We start from the raw sequence: 16,854 nt of genomic DNA, 5'->3' as shown, positions 1-16,854 counted from the left end.
GCCAATAGCTTCTCGGGCACTTTGTACACGCTCTGTCAATTTAACGTAAAGAATGTGTTGGCATTGTTGGCATCGTACAAGTCAATTAGGTGATGATGGTACTGTTAGCCTAAACAGCCTAATGCTTCCATAAATATCGTGATAAAATGCCATGCCGCTTTGTAACGGAAACTTAATCAATTTACAAACGCACCTCACTCCAGGAGGCCGCTTCTAAGCGGCATCTTGTAAAATTGAATCTGAATTCGGCGTGCGTGTCAGTACGAGGGTCTGCTAACCTACACAACAATGTCACAATGTTTTTTTTACGTGCTCGTGCTGAGTAGAGCCATAATATCTACGGCTGCTTCAGCTACAGCATTGTCTGGCCAGACTCATGGCTTGAGCAATAATTCAAAACATTTCGCAATGATAATGTAACGTGAGAAGAGTAAGATAACACTTAATTACCGGCGGTCCCTCTGACACCGAAATGTTTTTACGCTGCTTACAGACTTGCGTCAGCCATCCCGCGTGCAATATGCCGGCCTGTGTCTTTTATTTGATACGATCGCTTATTTATTGGGTTTTATTTATTAATGCGTAATCACTTTTTGGCAAATACTCCAGCAAAATGTGTCGGACCCTCGACGCCTTATATCTGCAAAGTAAATGCATAATTGGCCAAGCTTACACTTGTAATCGTTGTAATAGTTTAATAGTAGTTGATTGGTATCGTTACAAAAACAAACAAAAAATGAGTGGGAAACTGGTGACATCACCGTCGCCGCCTCAAGGTTGTAACCAAAAAGAAAAAAAAAGAAAATGAGAAAAGAAAGCTGTGGTGTGGCAAGAGAAAAAGCGGTTGTGGCGGCGTTTCTACTAAGTTTATACGATATATCTGCAAAATAAATGCATATTTGGCCACGTCTGAACATGTAGTCATTATAATAGTGCAATAGTAGATGATTTATTGCGATCGGTAGAGATGCCTAAGCCAGCTAAATAAGTAAGCAAAAGCAATGTAGCAGCAGGGCCAAAGTGTGCCTATGTATTAGTAAATAATTATCAGAATTTCCGTAGCATTTTTTAAATATCAAATATGGCCTGAACACATGAAAATTCGTTGTCGTCGGGAATGTAGATGAACTGTACTTCAAGTGAGGTCGTCTCAATCTCCCTTTTGGCTTGAATGTCAGTACTCTGAGGAGTACTAGAATGCGGCCCACATTTAAAGTATGTTTCTTTTTATGCTTCAGTTGAGGTCAGATGACGCCACTTTCGACATTTGTAAATGTAACCTTTGAAAACGCTTAGCAATATATCTGAACCAATTGAGGATAGTAGTCCATGAGCGCGACTAATCGCAATATGCGAATAATTATGTATGGAGTTTTGTAAGTGCGTATCACACTTCTCAGATTTTTAAACGTGAACTTTCTATTGTAATGGCATTAGGCGGAAGTTTTCAATGTGCCCCTTGTTCATTGGTTAGCCCGTGGTTATATTATCGGGAGCAGAAATATTGAGTATAAGTTGCCCCTCTAATTACCGTGAGCTGCAAACATGCGTTGAAACATTGTTCGCGGATATCTATACATAAATGTGATAAGCTGAGATCCCTATATGGGAGATAAAAGGCTGTGCGCCAAGCCAGAACACTCACATACCAGACGGCTCCTTTTACCATACTTTTATTTTTATTTTTTTATTTCTTACCGTACTTTTATTCTTATTTAACAAGCAAAGCTGACCCTAAGCTGCGCAATAGCAAGTTCGAAGCGGCCATTATATCTTAAAAGCAAACCTTTTTAGGTTCAGCATGCGAAGGTCTAGTATTAGGGTTACTGCTTCTTGTGCTTCAACTCAACACAGATGGCGCATCATTAAAAGTTGGTGTAGGTGCCCACATTCTGCTAAAACAGTTAAAAACAGTGTGGCACAATGATGCAGATTAAGTACGGACGTGCAATCAAATTATAGTTCATTCTGGCTAATCTTTTAAAAGTATGTCTTCATTCATTTCGGAAACTTGCAGCTGCTCGTGTTTATACAAAGGTTAGGCATCACCGTTCCCAGACTAGCTACACAGTTACGACACACCTCCGTCCTTGTGGACGAAGAAAAACAGCGAAGAAAGAAACGCTAGGAAATCCGCTGAAAATATTTGCCGTACTCGAGAGGACAGGGCTCTTTGCGTGTCCTTGTACTACGGCGAATAGCGGGGCTGTAGGTTGCAGCCTTGGCCGGTGAGCTGGGGGGTCCAGGCACCGCGCTGGATTCCTGGTGAAAACCAGAACGACTGGTCAGCTTCCGTTGTACGTTGCAATAAACCTGGAGAAGGCGGTATTGGTTCTGGTTTAGCGCATGCTCTGCTTCGGAGTTGCAGCTGCTCGGTTGCTTCTCGTCTTGCACTGCATTGGGGATCGGAGCTTGTTTCCCGGCTGTGCTGCTGTGGCGTCGTCCTACTCTTCATGAGTTCTCTGACCTGGGTTGAAATCCTCATCTTTACCAAGTGTTTATTTTGGAGGAAGTGATAATACTTGGCACCGCGGACGTGATAAGACCGCGGTGGGAGAGGTAGACGGAGACGCGCATGGTAGATGTTGACGCGCGTTCCGTCTAAGACATCAAAGATGGTATTCGTTCCCATCTGAAACACCTCGCTCGCAGTGCGAATTCCGAAAGGCCGCCCAAGAGAACGGTGCTGCCCGAATGTACAGATTTTCGATGGTGGCTTGTCGAGCGGAATATGGTGAAATCTGCAATTTGCATTTAGTTTGCTCAACGTCTTAGCACTCGACAGCTCGGCCTCTTCGTCACGAAACGGGACCTGGCAGTGTTCCCCTTTCGAGCATGGATCAACGTTTCTAGGGCTGAAACAAATGCGTAGACGACCGTTCTCCTTTAGGACAGTGACGTCAGAATTACCCGATCAGAGGGCGCATGCGTTCTTTCGATGATTTCGCGCTCTTACGTGCGCGCAAGCTGAGTCCGCATTGCCTCTCGAATGGCGTGCGGAATTCGTCGCGCCGGCAGCCCCACTGATGTTGACTCTTCGAGGCGAATGCTGCAGGCTTCCTTTAAGTAAGCCAGACCGGTGAAGAGCTGTGGTAACTCGCTGAGGACCTGGTACTTCAAGTGCATTTCAACCTGCAGACAACGGACTTTTGAGACCAGACCAAAGCGTACGCAAGCCTTCAGTACTAACAGCACTTGCATGCCTTTTTTGGCAACAAAAAAGTGCGCTGGCTCCTAGAGTTTGCCAATCCTGAGAGGTAGCTTGACGACTCAAAAGAGCTTGATTATTCACCACTTTATCCTCTCAATACCTTTGCCGAAGGTCGAGTTATCACTTTTTGCCAAGGTTGAGAAAAAGAGTTTGCGGAAGAAGGTTGGTCTGTGTTCTCGTGTCAACTTTTAGCTGTGGCTCGTTATTAGCCAGGTTCACAGCGATTGCCCAGTCCGAGTTTCTTGACGCGTCGTTGACGCTAACCGCTGAAATTGGGAACTCGTCACATATTCCTTACTTTCGTCCTGTGCCTTTCCGGTAAAGTGAACTTGCTGAACATTGTTTCTTGTTTTGCAGCAAGAGCTGCAAAGTGATTGTTCTCATTGCAGATGCCCCATGCTTTTCCCCATGGCAGGCACATCCTTGCTTTATGCCCTCGCACGCCGTACAGGCATTTCATTTCGGGGCACTCTTAAGGCCTTTAGGTGTGTCATGGTTTCCTCCCAAGCATGGCTTTCACTGGTGGCACTTTGTGCTGTTTTGCAATATTTACTGGCTTTTTCCAACATGAGGTCTCACTCTTGCAGTAGTCTGGCCCTCAGCTTGCTGTCTTTCGAGCGGCAGTGCGCCATACGAGCTGCTCTAAAAGCAGTGCATATTTCAGCTCTCCGAAAGTGCAGTTTGGGAAGTTCAGCTAAACATCTCTTGAAAATTGCTCGAATGGTTCGTCCTCGCATTGGTGGCGCGCTATGAAGACGTAGTGTTCGTACGCTTTGTACTGCCTCGGACTACAGTACTCTCCTTATTTTGGTACAATTACTTCGGAACCATCGCGTTGCTCAGCCGTCAGCTGAAAGCTGTGGAGAATATCGATTGCTTTATGACTTCCCACGTGAAGGAATTTCGCTGCCTTATGTGCCTTTGTCCGCTCCAGCATCGTAGCGGTGGCTTCGAAGTATCCGTCCATCTGTTGAAGAAATGTCGTCCCGTTTCCAGGAGCCGACTAGGGCAGCAGCAGACGCTCCGACGGCGGCAATACTTAGAGGTGCCAGATCATTGGCGTGAATCGGCTCTTCTGACAACATGCGTCAGCATGAAGAAAACACCAGGCTCGGAACGAAAAGGCTCTTTATTGCAACGCCTGGCGTTTTAGACATAGGTTAGGCCTCACTGTTGCCAGACTGGCCGCACGATTCCGATACACACAACATGTTTCAATGCAAGAGGTGTGTTACCATCACATCGCTATTGGGAGTCTCGCGTAGCCTTGTTACTATTCTGCGCTTCAAATTTTGTTGATTCAGTCGCCTCGTACTTATTTTGCATTCGGTTACAGTGTGAGGGCGCTATAACTTAAAACTATTCCAAACTTTTTTATTCCAATTCTGCAATCAGTCCTCCGCGATTGGTTAAAAACTTTTTTGGACCAGCCTCACTTCACCTGTCTGTCACGCGACGTTACGAAAACCGCGATAGCTTCCCATATGATATGATGTGTACACGCTGATTATGCATGATTTGACCGAGCAGGAGAAAAATAGTTATTTCTGATTCGACGCCTTTTTGCCATTAGCCCTTGGCAGATTTGTTGAAGGATGGTGGTCAGATTGTTCTAGAGAAACTGGCCACCCAGTATACGCAATGCCTCATAACCTCGAGCGTACCGGAATCTTGGAAGAACGCTAACATAATCCTAATCCATAAGAAAGGGGACGCCAAAGACTTGAAAAACTATAGACCGATCAGCTTACTGTCCGTTGCCTACAAAGTATTTACTAAGGTAATCGCAAATAGAATCAGGAACACCTTAGACTTCTGTCAACCAAAGGACCAGGCAGGATTCCGTAAAGGCTACTCAACAATAGACCATATTCACACTATCAATCAACTGATAGAGAAATGTGCAGAATATAACCAACCCTTATATATAGCTTTCATTGATTACGAGAAAGCGTTTGATTCAGTCGAAACCTCAGCAGTCATGGAGGCATTACGGAATCAGGGTGTAGATGAGCCATATGTAAAGATACTGGAAGATATCTATAGCGGCTCCACAGCCACCGTAGTCCTCCACAAAGAAAGCAACAAAATCCCTATAAAGAAAGGCGTTAGACAGGGAGATACGATATCTCCAATGCTATTCACAGCATGTTTACAGGAGGTATTCAGAGGCCTGGAGTGGGAAGAATTGGGGATAAAAGTTGATGGAGAATACCTTAGCAACTTGCGATTCGCTGATGATATTGCCTTGCTTAGTAACTCAGGAGACCAATTGCAATGCATGCTCACTGACCTGGAGAGGCAAAGTAGACGGGTGGGTCTGAAAATTAATCTGCAGAAAACTAAAGTATTGTTTAACAGTCTCGGAAGACAACAGCAGTTTACGATAGGTAGCGAAGCACTGGAAGTGGTAAGGGAATACGTCTACTTAGGGCAGGTAGTGACCACGGATCCGGATCATGAGACTGAAATAACCAGAAGAATAAGAATGGGCTGGGGTGCGTTTGGGAGGCATTCTCAAATCATGAACAGCAGGTTGCCACTATCCCTCAAAAGGAAAGTGTATAACAGCTGTGTGTTACCAGTACTCACATATGGGGCAGAAACCTGGAGACTTACGAAAAGGGTTCTGCTGAAATTGAGGACGACGCAACGAGCTATGGAAAGAAGAATGATGGGTGTGACGTTAAGGGATAAGAAAAGAGCAGATTGGGTGAGGCAACAAACGCGGGTAAACGACATCTTAGTTGAAATCAAGAAAAAGAAATGGGCATGGGCCGGACATGTAATGAGGAGGGAAGATAACCGATGGTCACTAAGGGTTACGGACTGGATTCCAAGGGAAGGGATGCGTAGCAGGGGGCGGCAGAAAGTTAGGTGGGCGGATGACATTAAGACGTTTGCAGGGACAACATGGCCACAATTAGTACATGACCGGGGTAGTTGGAGAAGTATGGGAGAGGCCTTTGCCCTGCAGTGGGCGTAACTAGGCTGATGATGATGATGATGATGATTGGACAAAAGTTATCGGGTTGCACGCTCTTCCACTGCCTGTCACGCGACGTCACAGGACCGCAAAAACTCATCGCGCCAAAGTGACGTGCCCGCGCTAAAGATGCATTAATATTCCGAACAAAACTGAATTTTCTTCTGAATAGCCGCAGGCTGCCCCGTTCCGTAAGGAATAAAAAATGGCTGCTGCCGATCGCTCAGGCACTCGCTACTCCCATCTGCCGACGAGCCGGTGTTTATTTGCGTATAATAGTACTGTTTGCGTGGCCGTATAACGTTTTCGAGCACTTTCGGCCCATTTACGACCTCGTTCTGCCAACTCTTCTTTGCTGAGGATCCCTTTTAGTGTCATTCTTGAGCTTCCGTTGCATGCCGCCGCGATTTTCTACCAGGCACTGCAAGCTAAGTAAGGGAAAGCGGACCAATCGCGCACGCCGCAGCACCCTCTTCATCCGGTTATCGATTTTCAGTGCAGTGGCTCAGCCCCATCGCCTCCCTCTCCACTTGAGCGTGTTCCACGCCTCTTGTCAGCCAATTAGATAAGACAAGCCGCTCAGTGTAGACAACGTTATTTGTTTTTCAAGCAAACAAAAGTGACCTCCAATGAACGAGGAGAGCATTTGATTGGTCGGTTCACACAACCCTGTGGGTCACCGCGCGATGCTTGCGTTGGCGGCTACGCAAATTTGACGTCAGTAGATTGGAATAAAAACATATTGGAATAGTTTTACGTTATAGGGCCCTGAATTTCTTGGTGCTCGTGATATTTGGTGCGGCTAACTTACATCTATTGGAAGATATATTTCGTTCTTACGCGTGTATTTCATTCAAACTCGTGCTTATTCCAAGTAAGCACGGAGCTTAGACTTTTGCGCACAGCTAATCATCATACCGCGAGTGAGGAGGGATTGCAGAGATCTCGCAGCCGTGTGGTCGTTAATGCCTTCATTTTTGCACAATTTGCTGCAGATATGCAACTCTCAATCACCCCAAGGACTGCAGTTTAACTACGTGTACAACAAGCGTTTGTATGTGGCCCAGTCTTACGATAAAGCGTCAAGAAAAACGTCCACATTCGAAAGCGAAGAGGCGCTCATTGCCAAGGTTCGTGCTCGCATGGCTCATTGACATTTTTATCCGCGATGAGCTGGCCCTGTCAGTGGTCACTATGCTGTAGTTAACCAGCGTAGTAGTAGTTAGCAGGCATCTGACACCTGCTTTGTTTTAGTTTTTCTCAAAAGACAGCTTCTACTGAAAACAGCCTTTGTCAGCAAAACACGAGCCCGCCATGTTAGTTTGTTCACCATGCTTTAGACCAGGCACCGGAGCATAGCATGAAAAGATGTCTCAGTCTGTAGACCCAGTATTGAATCAGTCATCTTGCGTTTTCAAGCCCAGCGATCTAAAAATTGCCGATGTCGCTTTGAGAAGCAAGTAGACTCGAGCACTTACCCCAGGTGCGGAGAAACATTGATGGCTTTCGGTCACGACAGTCTCGTGCCCCGCACCCTACTTTTAACTGAGACACCGTGCCTGTCACGTTGGTGCACGTGCGGTGCGTAGCACCCTCTCATCGCTCAACACGCGTATGCTTCAGCTGCACGACTATGTTTGAGATTGGTGGTCTCATGAAGCAAATCCGCAGACAGCAAAGGAGACCAGGAATTAAGTTTAACGCAGGAAAGGTCACCTCGCGCAAGATTCGTTAACCGGGACATGTGATGCGTCAAGCTTCATTTCAAGATTAAAAGCACTTCTTGTTGGGCTAGTTGGTATCTGTTCATTATAAAATATAAGGACCCCAAATGAACGGACACACACCAACGGGCGCCCTGTCCCGTTCTTTCTCTTGCGTGTTTCCGTTTATTTGGCGCCTTTATATTTTATAATGTTCATCTTAAGAACAGCGCAAGAAAAGTGCGGACAGCTAAGTAGACGAGAGGGTGGGCGCAGACTCGCCGCTCAGAAGTCTACTGAAATGGGCACACTTTTTATGCATAATCATGTCAAAGTACCCAATAAAAACGTTATGCAAGAGCAAGCGTGATACGCGATATGTAGCATGCTCATACAGCCCAGAGGTTAACAATACGCGCGCATGATTATGCCGAATCTCTCTCAGTCGTGTGAAGAAGATTAGTTTACTCGGTGATAATGATACTTAAGGATGACCGTTGCACACATCGTTTCATTTACAAATACGAAACAGTTGTACCATTTCCCCTATGACTTCATCACTATGGCGGTGAATGATAGGCTATTGCTCAAAACAGGGTTTGCAGCCACTTGCGCCACCCCAGTGTGCTCCAATGTGCGACAGTCTATCATTCTTGCTGGCCATTTCGTGTTTTTTCAAGCGTATGTTGATGCAGCGCCACGTCTTCTCTATATAGACACTTCCGCATAATAATGGCAACTGGCACACCACGCCCGTTCTTCAGAAAACCTATGCTGAACGCCGCACTTGTTCTGAAGATACATCCTAAAGATGAATCCTCAACAGCGGCGCAAATCCAGCTTATTTTCTTTGGTGCCGCGAAAACCACGTCAACCCTGTACCTTTTTGCCTCCCTTTTAGGCCATGTGACATACGATGCACTTTTGTGCGTTCAAATGATTTGCCGCCTTCTTTTTGCCAACAAATCTTGCAACAGCGGGTGAGCAAATCTACCGGGCAGCCAGCGTGTTCGAGCATACCTACTTGCTGGTCGAAGCTGACTTGAGTGGTCTCAGGGCGGGGCTTACACAATTCTGCCTCTAGGTACGGGACTATGGTGCCCCATTTAATGAGCTTAGAGTGCGCTGAAGTGTGGTATTGGAGTGATTTTCTATGCAAGGGGCATACCTCCAACAAAAGTGGTCTAATTTCAACTTGAAATTTAAATTCAGAGACTGTATAACGCCCACTTCTGCTGTCTCACGAGCGAAATTCAAGCCTTCTCCAGTTTCCTTGAAAATTTCCAGACACCATTCCTCCTACGAACCACTTTGACCTTTTCCAATAACCCAACATAATCGTCCACATATCGAATCACTCATTGGATAAATGATATTCTGGATATTTTCATAGAAACTGGACTAGGCTTTAAATTTACTTGTGAAACGCCAAAAGTGGGTGCTATAGAGTTTTCCAGATTTGAAGTTGAAATTATGCCATCTTTGCTGAAGATACGCCCCTCGCTTAGTAAAACCACTCTTAGACTACACTCCAGCTTACTCTGAGCTCACTAGAGGAGGTATCACAGTCTCGCGCCTAAAGACAGCGTTGTGTAAGCTGTACCCAGCGACCGCTCAGTAGACCTTCGACCACCAAATGGGTGGCCTCAAATGCGCTGGCTACATGGCACAGTTGCTCTCTTGTTCTTGCGAGAAGATTATGTGGTAGCTGAAAGGAGGCGCAAATCACTTAATGCAATAGAAATGCAAGGTGCCATTCATGCTTTAAGTGTATCGTATGTCACCTGTCATTAAAAAGCGCGGCAAAAATGTGCAGGTTTGACGTAGTTTTTTTTTTCGGCTTCAAGGAAAACTCGCGCCATTTGCGCCGCTGTTCGGGGCAAACCCGCGAAGAGCATTTGTGGTTACGACAAGTGCGGCGTTAAGCATAAGCCCTCATTTGTTCCCCTCAGAATGGGCGTGGTGTACCAGTAAACATTATCATGTGGAAGTGCGTATATAGCACAGACGGGGCACTACATTAACGTGCGCCTAAACGATAATGAAAGGACCAGCAAGAATGGTAAAGTGTCGCAAATCGGAGCGTATGTGGCTGCGAACCATGTTTTCAGCTACGCACTATCATTCACCATCATAGTAATCAACTCATAAGGGAAGCAGTAGAATCGTTTCGTATTTCTAAAGAAAAAGATGTATGAATCAGCCCTCCTTAAGTATCATTATCAGAGTAAAATGAGTATTTCTCAAAAGACCGACAGAGATTAGGCCTAATCATGCCGGCATAATGTTGACACCTGAGCTTTATGAGCATGCTCCTGGTTACACGTCACGCTTGTTCTTGTAAAGCGTTTTTGTCTGCACGTGATGTGATCGCGAATAAATAATTTGGAGCTTCACACAAAAGGCGAAGCACTGATTGCGATAATAAATTAGATACTTATACAAAGTAAGCATGTAGCTTTATCGGCCTTATAATCTTGCAAATATTCGCTGACTAACTGAATTACTGAATCAATGCTTGGTAAACAGGCAAACATGAACACATCATTCTCGATCACAGCAGACAGTCGCTGTCAAAACGCTCCCGTGAGCAAATGCGGCAGCAGCAGCGAGCGAAGTGACCTTCGTGCTGTCTATCGGTTGAACGCAAACAGCGGCGAAAAAACAGCACCCACAAAGGTATCAGCCGTCTGCAGATCTCTTTCAACACGCGTGCGACTGCGCACGGTCGAGCATAGTACGTGGTTGCTGGTGGAGTACAAGCCTGCTTCCCCCCTGCCACGCCTCCTCACTTTCCTCCTTTTCGCGCACTAGATTCAACCGTGATCGTCGAACCGTGATCGATTGAACCGTGATCGATTGAACCGTGATTCTCCTTGCGCCTAGTAGCAAAAAACACAGAACTGCGGAGCCCGACGAAGCCGTCCCCTCCCTCCCATCCTTCCATCCCCCACGAGCTTTCGCGCGACGGAAGATGCACGTTGGCTCTGCGCCTTCCTACCTCGCGCGCGCCTGATCCAACCGCGATCGCGTGCTTTCACTCGCACATACAGCATACGGTATGTGTCGACGGTGTTATCGGTTTTGGATTTTAAAAAGAACATCATGGTGACGGCGATGGCGATGCGAAAAAAAAATTGTCTGGAGCGTCGATATAATTGTTAGCGGAGTAACGTGTTTATTTCAATAAATTTCTCAGTTTCGAGTCAGCGCCAGTCATGTCCTGTTCTTACCTGTCCGTGTTTTCTTACGCTGCTCCTAATATGAAGGTTACCTAACTTGTCCAAGCGTCTTTATTCTTGAAATTTGGTGCTGCGTCAAGGCTGTAAGCGTAGTCTACCTGAGGTAGACTACGCTTGGTAGGTAGACTACATCCTTGTTATGTAAAAAATAAAAAGACGCGTACAAAATACCAGATGACCACGACGCTTAGAACTCGTAGCTCAACATATTATTTTAGAAAAAAATCACTGCGAAAAGGATGGCATGAACGTACAAAAGATAGAGAACCATCAAACAAGCGCAACAAGAAAGAGTGAGGTAGAGTGCGAACAAGAGACAAAATGCTGACCACCTCCAAATCCCAAAGACTTCCAGACAAATATTTGATTACAGGGGATCATGACATATTTGTAGTATGCATCAGGTTCGATGCTCCTTAATTAACTTATTGTAAGTTGTCGCTTGTTTGCCACTGCTTGGGGATTTTACGTGTTAGATGCATCGCTGCAATTTGCAGGTCGTATTTTTGTAAGTTTTGCCATTTTTTTCTCCACTTACACTTCTCATAAATAATATATTCCGCTAAAAGTGAGCACTACTGTCGCCGTCTCATCATCATCATCATCATCATCAGCCTAGTTACGCCCACTGCAGGGCAAAGGCCTCTCCCATACTTCTCCAACTACCCCGGTCATGTACTAATTGTGGCCATGTTGTCCCTGCAAACATCTTAATTTCATCCGCCCACCTAACTTTCTGCCGCCCCCTGCTACGCTTCCCTTCCCTTGGAATCCAGTCCGTAACCCTTAATGACCATCGGTTATCTTCCCTCCTCATTACATGTCCTGCCCATGCCCATTTCTTTTTCTTGATTTCAACTAAGATGTCGTTTACCCGCGTTTGTTGCCTCACCCAATCTGCTCTTTTCTTATCCCTTAACGTTACACCCATCATTCTTCTTTCCATAGCTCGTTGCGTCGTCCTCAATTTCAGCAGAACCCTTTTCGTAAGCCTCCAGGTTTCTGCCCCATATGTGAGTACTGGTAACACACAGCTGTTATACACTTTCCTTTTGAGGGATAGTGGCAACCTGCTGTTCATGATTTGAGAATGCCTGCCAAACGCACCCCAGCCCATTCTTATTCTTCTGGTTATTTCAGTCTCATGATCCGGATCCGTGGTCACTCCCTGCCCTAAGTAGATGTATTCCCTTACCACTTCCAGTGCTTCGCTACCTATCGTAAACTGTTGTTCTCTTCCGAGACTGTTAAACAATACTTTAGTTTTCTGCAAATTAATTTTCAGACCCACCCTTCTGCTTTGCCTCTCCAGGTCAGTGAGCATGCATTGCAATTGGTCTCCTGAGTTACTAAGCAAGGCAATATCATCAGCGAATCGCAAGTTGCTAAGGTATTCTCCATCAACTTTTATCCCCAATTCTTCCCACTCCACGCCTCTGAATACCTCCTGTAAACATGCTGTGAATAGCATTGGAGATATCGTATCTCCCTGTCTGACGCCTTTCTTTATAGGGATTTTGTTACTTTCTTTGTGGAGGACTACGGTGGCTGTGGAGCCGCTATAGATATCTTCCAGTATGTTTACATATGGCTCATCTACACCCTGATTCCGTAATGCCTCCATGACTGCTGAGGTTTCGACTGAATCAAACGCTTTCTCGTAATCAATGAAAGCTATATATAAGGGTTGGTTATATTCTGCACATTTCTCTATCACTTGATTGACAGTGTGAATATGGTCTATTGTTGAGTAGCCTTTACGGAATCCTGCCTGGTCCTTTGGTTGACAGAAGTCTAAGGTGTTCCTAATTCTATTTGCGATTACCTTAGTAAATACTTTGTAGGCAACGGACAGTAAGCTGATCGGTCTATAATTTTTCAAGTCTTTGGCGTCCCCTTTCTTATGGATTAGGATTATGTTAGCGTTCTTCCAAGATTCCGGTACGCTCGAGGTTATGAGGCGTTGCGTATACAGGGTGGCCAGTTTCTCTAGAACAATCTGACCACCATCGCCGTCTACTGGTGCCCTAATGGAGTATTTTGGGCTGTTTTTTTCTTTCATAACATGATTGCATTGTATAAAAGCATGCTTGTTTTCACTATACGCACTAAGAACACTCGTTATGGCAGTGTGTCTCAACTCAAGGATAATTCAATCAACGACACAAATATATATGTACACATTGCAGTGAGGAAATTATATAGCACTGAAAGACATGTTGATTTCACAACTATATATTTTCTCGTCTCTTACGGAATGGCACCGAGCTTTAGAGAAAGCCCGCGAAATATGAAAAGAGCCCACGTGAGTACAGGTTCCCGCGCTTCTAACTCGACGCTTTCGATAGTGCCACGCGTGAACTTACAGGAAAACTACCTTAGCTGTTGATCTATTGTGAAACTTCTCTCCCTAGAGCACTTGTGCACATTTTTATGTACTAAGAATCACAAACTGTGATTCAGACGACGTCTATATTCGGTGCAAAGAACATCTGTAGACAATACATTCCATTGAGGACCGCAATAGAAGGTACTTCTACAGTTGAATACCACAGTCTCCATGGGAAAATAACTGCTAAGCACATTTAGGCACTTGTCCTGTGTGTCTAGACCTACTTTACCCCATCTATTGCACTTCACCGTTCTCAAATATGCGTCGCCAACTAGCCCAAAATTCTACTCTTCATGTTAGTCCTCATTCTCGGGGCACTCTGCGTGAAACCGACATTGAAGTATAGGTCATATACTTCAATGTCGGTTCATACTTGATCTCTGTAACTACACAAAGATGAAATTTAGGCTGGCAGATTCTGGAATTATCAGAATGTTTGTACTGAAAATGACTTAAATTTATGTAAATTTTCTAGCACGCTTATATTTCGTTTTTACAATGATTAGCACAGAAGCACCGCGCGACACTACACTGACACACATTTTCTTTTTTTCTTGTGTGTCTTTGTGAGAATATTTTTGCTCTAGATTATGATGAGCAAGTGTAGTAATTTTTAATTACATGTAGAATAGTGCAATTCCAGTATGGTAAAAGTGTTTATACCTGTATGTGGCGCCTCAAACATGTATGCAATTCATAAATATTACATTTTGGAAATGTGCGAAAATTATTTTTTTCTTCTTAAACTACGTTTTGTATTGCGATGTGCTAATTGTAATTTTGTTACAAAAAATTAGATGCTGGCCAGCATGCTGCATTGTATTTGGAACAACAGGCTTTGTCAGGCCACTAAGCCTTTTGTTTTCTCTCCAGTTTCTCTTGATGTACAGAAAGAAATGAAATTCAAATCAATATTCATGCAGTTCCTGAGCAGAGCTGTCGTGGAGCTAAACGTAAGAGGGATGATGTGAGAGATCATGAGTTCCCATCCATCACCTTCAGATTATTTTGCGAGAATTCAGGTTTACTTTGAGTTATTAAACATAGTCGTACACCATGGGGTCACAAATAAAGGGAGCACTAAACGCTTACAGTGGCGCGATAACGAATTGGGTAAGATCGACACATAGAAGATGTTTAACGAAATCTCGATACTTGTTCAGCCAGGTGTACCGCGCATGAGACCTCTTTATTAGAAGGCTAGGTTGGTACTAGGGCACGGACACCATATTTGTAAATGCCCGTACGTACTTTTGAGGCTCCTATAGCATGTTAGGTCTGACTGTGGTATCGGCCACATTAAGAAGGCGATAGAACCTCAATGAATGAGGGTGTCAGGGTTATCTAATAAACACATTATCCGCTCGCTCATACCACAGAGCGAATGACAATTTTTTCCTTTTGCGGAGCACCTTCTACCTTGTGAGGTTGCATTGAACTGCTTTGTCACGTTCATATACTTAGTGGAACCTTTCAATTTTTAGATTGCGATCACTGTCAGCGCTACCACTGTGCCACTTTCGCAATACTAGCGTTCCTGGGCTGATGATGAAGAAAAAATAAAAGTGGGGTTGATAATTTTCATTGGTTTACTAATTCTCTTCATTTCAGGTCTGTACCATCAAGGAGACAGCCCTGGCACTGGACTTCAACATCGTGGCATATGACATAGAAAGGGACTCTCCAAAAACCGTGTGCAATGCCCTTACACTGAAAGGAAGCTATGCCCGTCTCTCGGTGTTGGGCAAACTTAATAGGTTCGTTGCTCTCAGCTACAAGACGGCAATGCACAAAACGGACTGCTTTACATATGCGATATCCTCAACATTCTAATGTTCCTATCGCTTTCAACATATTTTCTTTAGGTCAATACTGATTTATTGTAGACTAGCCTAATGGGCTGGTTTCCGTCATCATAATTATTAGGCATAATGGTTTTCCGCTTTAGGAAGCGGCTAGAAATAGAATTCAAATAAAGTAATACGCATCAGTGTTAGCGCACTGCTGGTTTATTCAGGTTCATTTACACAAATCTGAATATTGCATTCATTGCGTATTCGAAAAGGGAGATATCAAAGCATAGCTCATAACGACACCTGCACCGCATAAGGAACAGTTCAACAGTACGAGGCAAGAACAACTGGATGCCGCAAACACGGCATAATGCAATCTGCACGGGGCAGAAAATAATGTAACGATTGTGTTCCTAATTTTACTTTATATTTAGCTTTCTGTCATTTGGGGGGGCTCCCTTCATACTGTGTTTCTGCGTCAATTATTGTCGCCTGAACCACGTCACGAAGAAAGACGCATACCCCTCACGCTCATAAACGACGCTCTGAACATGCTTCGCTCTGAACATGCTAAGTATTTTTTGTGGGGCGATATCAAGACCGGTAACTGGTAAATACAAGTCGCTAAAGCAGTCGAGAGAAGACCATGTTGATCACACCGGATGGCCTCTGGGATATTCAAGGTTACACAACATTCAGTCTTTGCTCGGAAACGCCAACTTTCCTGAGCTTAATAGACGAGGTATTCGTGGGCTCAAAATGGCAGACCTGTTCAGTCTGCAAGAGGAATTCGTTTTTGCCGCAAATTTCGACGATCACCTTAGGCAGCTTGCGCAGCGTGGGATAGTGGGAGTTCACTAAGCCATGTGGCTTAATCCTGAAGCTGAAAAATGGGCCGCTTCGCGTATGCAAAGCTTCTAGTCCTGGGCCACGCCATCACCAACTAGCCATTGGCTCATCTCGCGAGACCAGATTTGGAGTTCAAGTGAGACACGCCGCAAGTCTAAACATTCCAAGAGCTCAAACTGCGCGCGCCTTCCATCATGACTTCGGGTGGCACATTTCTACAACGACGCGAGCACCGAAATGCACAACGACGCACGTAGCGTAGGCCTCGGCGCCACGCTAGTCCAACGAAAAGAGGAGTCGTACCCTAGGCTACTCGGTCACTATCAGAAGCCGAAGCCAATTGTCCTACGACAAAAAAACTATTTTGCCATCGTTTTTATGGCAAAATTCCGGCCTTCGCTATACAGGAGACCCTTGAAAGTCAATAATCAGTATCACGCTTTGAGAAGTGGGGCATAAGCAAATGCCACTGCAGGCCACCTCGAATGCTGAATTCTCAGACGGGAAGAGTTCGACGTCACCGTGATTACGATCATAGAGTTTCTCCCCGTATTACCGTGAGATATTTATGCCCTGATTGGGAAGCATCGATGGAAACAGTACGAAGCTGACTGCCTCCCCCGCGCCCCTACTGACCCGCCGCCACAATAAAAGGATGATGGCACCACCTTACGGACA

General features: G+C 45.1%; 1 protein-coding gene across 1 annotated transcript in view; it reads left to right on the top strand.

Annotated features, from left to right (window-relative positions):
• LOC142563418 (uncharacterized) overlaps nucleotides 1–15,483 on the top strand; it is a 62,964-nt gene extending 47,481 nt beyond the window's left edge. Inside the window, exons 10-11 of the mRNA XM_075673971.1 lie at nucleotides 7,193–7,327; nucleotides 15,146–15,483. Of these exons, the coding sequence (XP_075530086.1) occupies nucleotides 7,193–7,327; nucleotides 15,146–15,367 (357 nt within the window). The 3' untranslated portion in view covers nucleotides 15,368–15,483. The remainder of the gene's footprint in view (nucleotides 1–7,192; nucleotides 7,328–15,145) is intronic.
• The last annotated feature ends 1,371 nt before the right edge of the window (nucleotides 15,484–16,854 follow it).

The sequence above is a fragment of the Dermacentor variabilis genome, chromosome 11, assembly GCF_050947875.1.
Source record: "Dermacentor variabilis isolate Ectoservices chromosome 11, ASM5094787v1, whole genome shotgun sequence".
Lineage (NCBI taxonomy): Eukaryota > Metazoa > Arthropoda > Arachnida > Ixodida > Ixodidae > Dermacentor > Dermacentor variabilis.
Note: the sequence above shows the minus strand (reverse complement) of the source record. Positions and strands in the feature narration are given on the sequence as shown.